General features: G+C 32.8%; 1 protein-coding gene across 3 annotated transcripts in view; it reads left to right on the top strand.

Annotated features, from left to right (window-relative positions):
• LOC111003748 (cyclin-dependent kinase 14) overlaps positions 1 to 11,819 on the top strand; it is a 92,162-nt gene extending 80,343 nt beyond the window's left edge. For all 3 annotated transcript variants that reach the window (XM_022274418.2, XM_022274419.2, XM_022274420.2), the window contains 7 exons: positions 1,530 to 1,621; positions 5,090 to 5,264; positions 5,759 to 5,883; positions 6,624 to 6,760; positions 8,059 to 8,198; positions 8,566 to 8,827; positions 10,333 to 11,819. In XM_022274418.2, coding sequence (XP_022130110.2) covers positions 1,530 to 1,621; positions 5,090 to 5,264; positions 5,759 to 5,883; positions 6,624 to 6,760; positions 8,059 to 8,198; positions 8,566 to 8,827; positions 10,333 to 10,382 — 981 coding nt within the window. In that variant the 3' untranslated portion in view covers positions 10,383 to 11,819. The remainder of the gene's footprint in view (positions 1 to 1,529; positions 1,622 to 5,089; positions 5,265 to 5,758; positions 5,884 to 6,623; positions 6,761 to 8,058; positions 8,199 to 8,565; positions 8,828 to 10,332) is intronic.
• The last annotated feature ends 459 nt before the right edge of the window (positions 11,820 to 12,278 follow it).

Here is a 12,278-nt window from a genome sequence, read left to right as displayed (position 1 = left end):
GTTATTGTTTGTATCTTTTTTCCTTGGATATAAGCTTGAAGCTATTTAATATAATGGTGTCTTTGCGTGGTAATTTTAAGAAGTTACGAATTATAGTTTATGCTGTAATATCGCACCTAAAGGTATGATTCATGGTCTAGACTAATCGCGGATTATGACGCCCATAAATCAATATCTGTAACGTCTCTCTGATCTCATACTGGACTCGAGTAACTCATTTTATCTAACTTTTCCTTCCGTTCCTTTCCTTTACTACCATAACTGCCGCATGCTGGCTGTATACACAATAAATAATTGTTTATTTTTAATACACAAAAGCGTTATTGTGCATGTATGTGTGTTTTACAAAGCCAAACTTATATTCCCAAGTTCATTAACAAAAACATAAACGTTTTTTAGAATATAAATTATGACACAATCAGAATCATGTCCTTGCGTTTATTTGTTTCTCTGTATATGGACAAAATCGTAAAATGTAATATATTATGATAGAATTACATCAAAAATTGTCATATGTTCTTATTTCAAAAATACGTCGTAATTATAACGACGCTGTAATCTTCATTATGTATACATCAATCATTCAAAGCTCAATCTATTAATAATGCTTATAAACCGTGGAAATGGATTATTAATTACTCCATATTTGTTATACGCTTGTCGGGAATGGCGGGAAAACCTTCAGTCATCTGTGTGTCAACTGTCACATGCAGGCGTTACTGTTACACAGATTATATTTTAGTAATGAAATATTAAACAAGTTTTCGTATATGTTCAATGTTTTTGGCGAGTTTGCGTAGGCATCTGATGCTTTCAACATATTTAATTAAAATAATTAGTAATCAATGTAATATTTTTCGACACAAAGTACTATAACTTGTGGATACGGTTCTAATATAGTTATCAGTACTAAATAAATAGAGATTATCACTTTATAAAAAGTGCCTGGTCGATTGCATTCAGTCCCATATAAAAATAAAAGATATTGAGGGTTGTTTTCAGTAATTTTCTTGTGACTATGAAATTAAACATCAAAACAAAGCATTCTATAATTTAATGATGCGTTCGTTCAATAATATCTTTCGTACAATGAAGGTTTTTTTTTTGTTAAATATATTTATTTTCCTTCCTATTTTTACAGTAACATAATACTACTACAATAGAAAACTGAACTTAAACCATAATAGAAACGTAATAAGTAAAAACTTAACCTATATCATATCTTATAAATAATGCAACTCTTGTGAATTCAGCCTGTGTGCAATTAAATATATCCGTATCACACAATAACATTAAGCGTGCGTAAGAATCGCGTAAACGATGCTGAGTAAAACCGTACGTAAAAATTGTCGTATGTCAGCCCATAAAAATCAATGAAACAGTCCAAGCATAAACATGTACTGGTAAACCATTGGTTAGTTTTATAGAGTATTCTAAACGGCCTTCAGTTGAATGTATGCAAAGCCGGACTCGTAAATTCAAGGATTAGGCTTCCAGTGCTCATGTGATAAATGGTGTTTTTTTTGCAGGGTGACTCTCCATTCGGGAAATCCGAAGCGTATATAAAGCTGGAGCAACTCGGCGAAGGGTCGTATGCCACAGTGTACAAGGGCTATAGCAAGTAAGTAATAGGCATGCTCGATGATCACCGATGTTGAAAGCAAAAACATCGATGTTTTTACTAATTCAATTAAATTCAAAATCATTATTAAAAATTTATTCATGAAGGTAACATAATGTACACTTTTGAACGTCAAAAAAAAAGAAATATACATTAAATGCTTCTAATTTTACGTTTACTGCCAGTTCTCAAATAAAGGGCGTAGAACGGAAGAAAAGAACTGGCAATAAACTCTCCGCCACTATTTTAAATCTAAATGCTGCTATACTAAAAGTATCGTAAAATCGATGTTGCCTCACGGCCAATGCTACTTACAAGACAAATTATTTCTTCTAGGAACGCATCAACAAAACATGTTTATTTAAATTTTGAACGCGTATTCATTCACTGCGCACCGGTCATTCCCTTCGTTCATTATTTGTAGTCTTCCTTACTTTTCTCTGTCACCCTTGAAAATAAATTGATTAAAAGTTTCTTTATCAAAATTACTATTCATACAGTCAGTTGATAAAAAATATCGGTAATATGAATAATATATGTAATAATTTGTTATACTCTTAATAAATTTCGAACAATTCCATTGTATTTAATTTTTTTGTCAAATATTAATACAATAATCATCGATGTTGGATCAAAAGTAAAAAATTATTTATTCATGTAGGTAGTACAATGTACAGTTATGAACGTCAAAAACAGAAATGTACTATATGAAATGCTTCTAGTTTTACATTTCTCAAATCAAGGACGTATAAAGGAAGAGAAGAACTAGCAATAAACTCACCGCCACTCTTTTTAATCGCTAAGTTTTTGTTTTACACAACGTTTGTATGGAGAAATCTTAACAATTAATAATAATAAAATAAATTAAAAACAAAGATTTGTCCTCTATCAGCAGGAGGCTTTCTTTCCAAGGCTAGGCAAATTCGTATCTTCCCCTTTGAAAGGGAAATGAAGTCCTTCTGAAAGTGTAGTTACCGAGTTTATAAAGTTTTAATTGTATTTCTATTGTAATTTATCTTTGTCTCGCTAAATTGAAATTCACGACTGTTTGATTGAAATTTTGAATTCAGCAATTTAGACAATCTTGTTATTTAGGGTTTTTTATATTACTCGAAAAAATTTTTTTGTATTTATCTTGTTAAATAGATTAGCTAAGAGATGTAATTATGTTAATTGTCAATTTATTTTTAAATCCTAAATTAAATTTTTCTCTATGTGGGTGTAAGTCTGACATCGTATATTCTTTTCGAAACATGTATTCTTTTTTTTATTATTATAAATATTTTCTAGATAATTCCCCGACTATGTAGTCGTTGGAGGTATTAAATAGCTTACATAAGTGGTATTGGTAACTCCGATAATAAAACACTACTACCTATTTCTTTTCACTACTTTTTGTATAAGCATTACAGCAAATCCCAAAAAGATGCCTCTTAATTTGATGTTGAACATTATTTCCTTTAAATTCGTCTCCGTTACTTTTATGCCCATAGTTTGCTCAGCTCAAACCTATCGTATCCATACAAACATACATTCTTAGGAATATATGTTTTGCCAATCAAAACCATATCGTAAGCCTTTGTCTCATAATAAAATGATTAAAAGTCCTGTGTCATTCGCATAAGATCCTTTGAGTGTAAAGTTGTTAAGTCATTCCGTGTGTACCCAGCAAAGATGCCTTTGGGCCACGCTCAAAATGTAAAACAGGCTCTTAGCCTACTTCCTGTCAACATTTTAACGCGAACTCAAATACAGAGGATTTCCAACCTGAATATCCCATTTGACTTTTAAAATGTGTGCAGTGGAGACTTTTAAAAGTTAAAGTAGTTGGAATAAATTTTAAAAAGAATTGAATAAACTGTAAACAGTCTGATAATACCGCAGCTGGGCGTACCACAAGTCAGCAAAACAAATTCAAGCTAATTATTAAAAAAAAAAAACAGTGGCGGTACAACCTCTTTAGGTCTTGGCCTCACATTTCTGAATCTGTTACATGATCATTGTTAAATCTTATAGGCAAGTAGGTGATCAGCCTCTAGTGCCTGACACACGTCGTCGACTTTAAGGGACATGTCGGTTTCCTCACGGTTCCACACGGTACATAATACATGAAATATATGTTTAGTTCTAGTTATGATTAAATTTCATAGAGTTATATCGTTATTCTCTTTCCTTTTTTTTTCAAGAAGCGAATTTTTGGTTAGCTATTAACATCTGAGATTTATCGTATGTCTAATTTCTGCACGATTGAAAGTGGTATTTTCTATAAATATATTAACAACATATATTTAAACACAATATCTCACATTAATTCGCTTCGAGCGACACCACAAATGCTGTATTTTATTACATATTAGCTCACTAATATGTAATAAAATACAGCATTTATGCTGTGTACTATTAACAGTAATAGAAAGTTAGCAAGTTTAATTCTGCATGCTGGTGTAATTTTACTTGCTAATTTTCACTTAAACAACATTTATTCATGTCGTTATCCCACAGCTAACTATATTTATATATAATAACAAACAAGTACACTGAAAATATAGCCAGAGATGTAATGCATATTTAACTACAAAAAATACAAAGAATAAAAAAATATTCAATACGATTATTATACTTTAACTTATTTGCCTTTGTTGTGTTATTGTGTAAAAGTGAGGGTATGTACGTGAATGTGTAGGTTAGGGTTCTCTGGTAATAATTAATATAAGTTTTGTTTATTAATTATTTAACCGTCTAGTTGACAATATTATCGCCATAAAGAAATCGAACTCGCTATGGAAACGACTCACAATGCCAATCAATTTTTCATCTCCGCTTCAACCGTATTCAATCGAAATTCGCCCCAAAGCGTTTTATGTTTGATAAACTTAGTTGTCTCAGAAATTACTTTGCATACTTAAGAAGTAATTAATGTCTCGTACGAAGTTAGCTTAACACTTTATAAGTGCCATTGAAATAAGGCAACACTCATCGCTTTATAGTTTAAAATAGTTGCTGAGTTATAGCTAGTGTTATTCTAGGTATGTTAAAGTATCACTTTTAAAACAGTTTGTGTGTATAGGAGTTAAGTAGCAGGACTATATTATGTAGATAATTGTTATGAAAAAAGCTAGCATTATTTGTTAAAGCTTAATATGAAATTATAGACTTGCTATTCCGATCCGTATTTATTTTTGATCAATTATAATCGAATGCTTTACTCTTATCTGTCTTACTTCCTTGATTAACTCTATCTGTCCATACACTCACACTATTTCCCGAATGGGTAGATAAAGACCATGCATCTTCACTTGCTACGTTCCTGATTCTTCTCTCACTTGCTCCACTTTCCTGATATTCATCATTCATTGGTTGTGGCGCCTTGGTTGCTACTAATTAATAGACGTCAAAATATCTTAAGAGGTCTTTCAATTTAACTTCACTATTTAAACATTGTATGCTAATGACAGAATTTATTTATAGTTTAACACAGCAAGTTGTGGCGTTAAAAGAAATCAGACTGCAAGAAGAAGAAGGCGCACCGTTCACGGCAATACGGGAAGCGTCGCTACTCAAAGAACTGAAACATGCGAATATTGTTACGTTACACGATATCGTACATACAAGAGAGACACTGACGTTTGTCTTCGAGTTTGTGGTGAGTACAAAAGACTATCTAAAGAAAGAAAAAAGTTAATTACATATAGTAAACAATATTTTTAGCTATAAAATAAAGTGCTCTAGGCCCACACTAGGATTCCCTATGTCGTGGGCAGCTAGTCTCTTAGTAGTCTGTTGTTTTTTAATTAACACATATTCGTGAAATGAAATGTGATATCAAATGCGTAAGTAAAAACTTAAATCCTTTCGTTTTGGATAGTCATCGAAGTAGATAATATACAATTCCGACGTACTTAAAGCTACAGAAACCGTACCTAGTATAATATAAATTCAGTTTATATTTTATGTGTACAAAGTTTATGTTGCTTTATATACTCATGACCATGGGAGCAGTTGTTATCTTTACTCTACGCAAACAGTTGCGGGAGCTGCGAAAAAATACACCCTTACAAAGCTTTTTGCTGTTTATATGAATGAATCAATTCATTTATTTACCGAGATAAGTTTTTAAATATATTATTTTTTTACCAGGATACGGATCTTTCACAATATATGGAGAGACATCCCGGCGGTCTTAATCGTCATAATGTTAGGCTGTATATGTTCCAATTACTTCGAGGCTTATCGTATTGCCATCGAAGACGGGTTCTTCACAGGTTAGTTTACACAATTTTAATATGTATATATACGTTACTTTTGATGGATGTTAAGAAATATCTATAATGGAAATAAATGTGGCCTTAATAGAGGGCCTTGCGAAACACCTGCATTTAAAGCGAAATTCAATCCTAAAAACTATGGTTACATAAAAATATGTGTTGCTTAAATGGACGACCAAAAAGGACGACCTTGTGGAAACTAGAAAGGGGTTTTATCTTCTTTTTATGTTACCTCTATCTGAGATCGCGATAATAAATGTTTTATGTTTTTTGTAGACTTTATCTTTATAATAAGAAGTGGTATAAATAATAAATAACTTTTATTCATAGTTGCAAATGTATGGTCTGCATGAGATGATAATATGGGGTTCGATTCCTGGTCGGCTCAAATTTAACTTTGATTTGTAGTTTATTTGCCAAACAATCTTTTTGTATAAGTAACATAAATTTATTAAACCAACAAATTAGATCTAGCTTTCCAGAGCTTGATATATTCTGTAGTGTTCTGATCAATTAAAAAAAACTCTGTTAAGTGCCTCGTACGTAAAAAAATTAAATTGGAAATTTATTGTTTAAGCTGAATTTTAGAACAAATGTGGATTGTAACTTATACTATAGAAATTGCAATGAACCTCATATTCATTTCATTTTCTATAGCGATGTCCTATAATGAATAACTAATAAAATGAGTATATACATGTTAAAATAAGGCATAATAATATATGTTTCTTCCCCAGGGACGTGAAACCTCAAAACTTATTAATAAGTTCGCACGGCGAGCTGAAGCTAGCCGATTTCGGTCTTGCTCGGGCAAAGTCGGTGCCTAGTCACACGTACTCACACGAAGTTGTCACGTTATGGTACAGGCCACCAGGTACGTACGGCTTTATTCTGATATTTTTAGCCCGATAGGTAGATGCAAGTGTAGGGATAGTGGCTTCAGCGTTCAACTCTCATCCCGTTGATTCGATCCCTGTGCACCAATGACTTGCTGTCTATGTGCATTTAACATTCGCTCAAACTGTGTAGGAAAACATAGTGAGGAAAACGGCTTTTGACCCAAAATGTGCACGGCGTGTGTCAGGCACAGGTTGTTCATCTACTTGCCTATACAAATGATCATGAAACAGATTCAGAAATCTGAGACCTAAAAAGGTAGCACCTCAAATAATACGTATGATAACTGAACCTCAAAATTTAAACAAAATATCGTAAAAGTAATAATTGACCAAAAAATCAATATACGTACTGACAATGACTTGAAATAATTATAAAAACAAAATTTAGACTTTGTTATTTTATAAAAGTTATTAAAAGTAATTGACTTTAATTAAAATTCGAAAATGATATAACAAAAAAGTGATAAACTCTCGTCTTTTTCCACAAACAAACAAATTCATTACAATATAATAAAACGTCAGTTTTGTCAGATAATATGAAATATGAAAGAAATATAATTATTTCTTTACTTATAAAATCGGTTGCATAACTTGAGCACCGCCTTGTATTTGGAAACAAACAGAAGACGAACTTATATATATAGATAAGCATTTGTGAACAAAGTACATTGTCATCACATAATTATTTAACTAATGTATACAAAATTGTAAATTCTATTGTAATAGAGTTTCTTGCCCATTCTTCTACACGAAACTAAATTTTGGAAGGGGCAACTAAAATCATCTTTATATTTTATTTAACGTTCAATAGTACCATTTTAGGTGGTCTAATTTCAATAAATGATTTGATATTCCATCCGTAAGAGCTGTCAAGAACTGACAAAATTGAATATATGACTACAAAATGGACAGCAGATGAAAAATATACAAATTTTATATCACCGTCAAAAGAAGACTCTTAGAATTAATTTCTTTGTGTATGTTAATGATATGACTGTTTTGCAGCAGATTTAGTATACTAAGGGCCTGTTTCACAATGTCCGGATAAGTTCCAAATAAGCTATTTATTACTTATTCGTAGGATAAATAGTATTTTTGCGTTTCACGACTGTCAGATAGCGCTATACGTCATGAAATTCGAAGTATCTTATTTGGAACTTTTATCTTTCGAATAATTTATGTGTTGCATAGCTATTTGACACTTTATCATTGTGCAGGCCCTTATTGTTATAAATTTTACAAGACAGTATCTATATGTTGTGTGGCTTTTTAGATGTACTGCTGGGCAGCACAGAATACTCAACTTCTCTGGACATGTGGGGTGTGGGTTGTATTTTCGTGGAGATGCTTTGTGGTGTACCCACGTTCCCCGGAGTACGGGACACCAACGATCAACTTGATAAGATTTTCAAGGTGAGGCAATAATCTTGATAACGAATGTCAATTATCCGGTCCATAACGCCCTTAGGTAGGTTTCTTTAAATAATTGAGATAATTTTATATATATTTGGTTAATATTTAAATTTAATTAAGCTTCCAAACACATGTGCCAAACTTCGTAATTGTATTTGTTTATTTATTTCTCGAAAACTGAAATCAATATTAGATTACCATATATTTCAAGTTTCGTAAAAATCGGTTTATTAGTTTGTGAGATATTTGGAGAAGTAATTAAAGTTGTCAGGTATATTTACAGAAAATGACCTTAGTTTAAAAACAATCTTAAGAAATATTTAAAAGAATTATCAACTAATTATTATATGTATGAAAATTCTTATAGGTTCTCGGAACTCCAACAGAGGAAAGTTGGTCAGGTGTAACTCGCCTACCGGGTCTGCGCACGCACATTGCCCGTTGGGGCTGGTGCGCAGCTAGACCCCTCGCATCGGCTTTTCCGCGCATGCGCGACGCTGGCAGGGATGCGCAGAGATTAGCCGCGGCGTTACTACAGCCTGATCCGACGCGTAGGTTGTCAGCACCGAGGGCGATGAGGCACGATTACTTCGCGGAACTGTCTTCACGTCTTTCCGACTTGCCGGATGGTTAGTAGACTGGATTAGTAGTATGATGTTTTTGTTTCTAATGGAAAATCTACTAATAATCGATTCCATTAGGTTTTAAGCGCAGTTTGTATTGTGTTGTGCATGACTGACTGAATGAAACCAGTATCTATGTGTAAATGATATCGAATGCTTATAGAAACTGTAATGTGTAACGTGTTTTGTAATAATTTATTTTCTCTCGTAAAGTTATCCAAACATCTATATTCTAATAATGGGATGTTAAGTTAAAAGGTTCTTTGTATTTCTTTTTAATAACTGAATAAAAATACCAAAACACATATAAACACAAGGAATGATTTATAAAGCAAAAGCGTCCAGTACATGGCAACCCTCGTCCATGCGGTTTGGCCCAACCCTCATCCTACAACAGCACATAATACGATTTACTAACTACTTGTTAATAACAAGTGAAGCAGGCTATACAAAATTAAAATTGAGTCTTGTAAACAGTATTATTCCTATGAATTATTGTGTACACATATATATTATCATGAGGTCCGCAAAGGATATACACTAGTCATATTATTTACACTTTTATTATAATCAAATCACAAATTGTCGTTCTATATCTATTCTATATCAGGGTGGAAGAAAATTAGTTATTATGTGCAAGTAAATCCCCTTAAAAAGCTAGAAGTGAAAGGTCCTACTGGAAAGAACGTAAAAAAACCTCGCTGAAGTAATGTTCGCGGTCAATTTGTTCCCTTTAATCCTGATAAACTCGAGTCAGACGTAATATGGATTTTATGTGCGCCTTCTCTCGAGTAAACAACTTACAGTACTCTAGACCGCTTTGACGTTTATCCACGTTACTTTGCCCCTAAATTCTACAAGATTTACGCTTTATACACTTTATACTTACTACTAGGCTTTATACTTCAGTTTTATATAAAATAATATCAGAACTTAGGTTCTATAATTGAATACTCAAATGGATTTCAACGACCTATCAATTCAAAGAAGCAATTTTTTCGTACTTTGTAATTACTATATTAAATAAATTCACGCGATTTCATTCACGCGGTATTACTGCAAGTTGGCATATACTGAAAGACAACTTTTAAAACTCATTTTAACTTAATTTCGTATGAAGCACGCCCTAGTTCCCGAGCCGATACGTTGCCAAATGTATGCACACGCAGTTTTGGCAAAAGAATTGTCATAACTCAAATATTTTCGTAATATCTCCCATCTTATACACTTTATAGGGTTTTGTACCAAGGTTTTACTACTAAGGATAACTTAAGATGCATTTTTTATTAACATCTCTTACAATTACATATCACTAATTCAATATCACATTTTTTGAGATAAACGTTTTAAATTCGAGATTATGTTTAAGTAGATGGTATAAATCCATTTTTAATAGAAATGGGTGGGCTGACTGCATCGTCTTATTAATTACGCCCGTTTTTGCCCACACTCAAACATACACTGTTTTACTCTAATATTTTTACCTTACAAACTTTATATTTTTGTTTCAGAGGTGTCAATATTCACAGTGGAAGGCGTAAGTCTCCACCCAGAAGAATAAGAGCCCACCGAAGCGAACTTTTAGTTGAATCTTTGTTCCTTCTGTCGACATCGCGTTTCGGCAGTCGACATTACGTTTATCTAGTGTCGATAACGTTCATTAGTTAGTACGTTCCAATTCCTATAGTTTTAATGCAAATTCCGGTTGACATTTTGTCGAAGGACCAAAAAGTGATATTCTCCCAATTAAGACGTACACTGATTGTCATCCTTTGATTCTACTGTACTAGTGAAAAATTTGTATAGCAGTTTCAGGGATCGGGTTCTGTTGATAACACCTATCTATCGATTTGTACCACGATATCTCTTTGGTCAGTCAACCTTAATTTAAACTAATCCTTTATAAATAAAGTCTTGTGTGACCGGTCACCATCAATACAATTTCTTAGCGATAGCCTTATAATTAATTGAATGTTATATCGGATTCTTGAAATACCGCGGTACATATCGAATCATCGATGTCACGGTGTCAACACTTTTAAGCTTCAATATCCATCCATATGATTCAATTATTCTATGGTGACAAGGTAATCGTTAGATGTCGATTGTATTATATTGAATAGCTGGCTTGCTAACTGACTTATTTGCATAAAATTAAAAAGTATTTATAAATTTTGAAGAAAATAGCAAATAATTGTTTATTTTCAGGACTTTAAGTTTAGAACAGGTAAACGTTTTAATTTTTGTTAAATATAAATCTACAAAGAAGAAATGATTACTTGAGGATATTTGCGAAGTCTGCTAGCAAGCCCGCAATGCAGTGTGCCATGTATTGTATAATTGAGAGCGATTTATTTTAAAAGAATTTTTACGCTGGATATATGCTCATAATTTTGGGAGAAATTTTGAAGATGTTTATTTATATTATAAGCGATAAGTAATGCAGTCTTATGAGAGCTAGATGCACCCTTTTTAATTGGACATGCACATTCCTTCCAAATTATCGTTCCACTTTGCTTATCGGATTTAAAATAAAAAAAGGAGCTAATGAAACAATTTAAATAATTTTTTTCATTAAAACTATTGCAGTTTGTTAAAGGGGCCGTTCTAGTATTATGTAAGCACTATGGGGGGGATGGATTTTAGTTTTCTTATATGATGATTACGTAATTATTAATTATTTAATTTTTACAAATATGTCCTTCTATCTTCTATGTGCTTCATTGTCTATGCTTGTAAACGAAATGCATTTTAGCGGATTCCTACAACATTTTGAGAGCTTTGCTACCTTTTGCTGACAAGGGGAAGGGGGGGGATAAATTGGAGTAATTCTGTTTACGTAATACTTGAACGTCCCTAATGAAAAAATTGCAAGAAATGTGGGTAGTCCTTAACGGCTAAATTTAAAGCCGGTAGGCATAGTGCGATCGTGCACATCATTAACCGTCTTTTGAATTGCCTTCTTCATTTATTATCGAGCGATGGACTGACAGTGATACCATGTGAATTGAATGACATGTAGTATTGGTCACATCAAATAAAAATATACAGTAATTTTCGTAATTTTTTTTTCGGACTTTTGGCTCTGAAAGTTATTTAAATTGAACTATAAAATTTGTGAGAATAGATATTAAAATTCGGTTAGAGCAGTGTTGGCCTTATGGTTTCAGCGTCGTAGGTTCGATCCCCGGCTGTGCACCAATGGACTTTATTTCTATGTGCGTATTTAACATTTGCTCGAACGGTGAAGGAAAACATCGTAAGGAAACCGACATATCTGAGAGCCAAAAAGGAGACGACGTGTGTCAGGCACTAGAGGCTGATCACCTCCTTGCCTATTAGATTGAATAATTATCATGAAACGTGAGGAAGAATACAGAAATTTGAGGCTCAGACATGGAGGTTGTAGCTGAATTTTTTTTAGATATAACAATTATTTGGTGTGACCGAAATAGAC

The sequence above is a fragment of the Pieris rapae genome, chromosome 13, assembly GCF_905147795.1.
Source record: "Pieris rapae chromosome 13, ilPieRapa1.1, whole genome shotgun sequence".
Taxonomy (NCBI): Eukaryota; Metazoa; Arthropoda; class Insecta; order Lepidoptera; family Pieridae; genus Pieris; species Pieris rapae.
The sequence above is the reverse complement of the archived record's forward strand: the minus strand, read 5'-3'. Positions and strand labels throughout refer to the sequence as shown.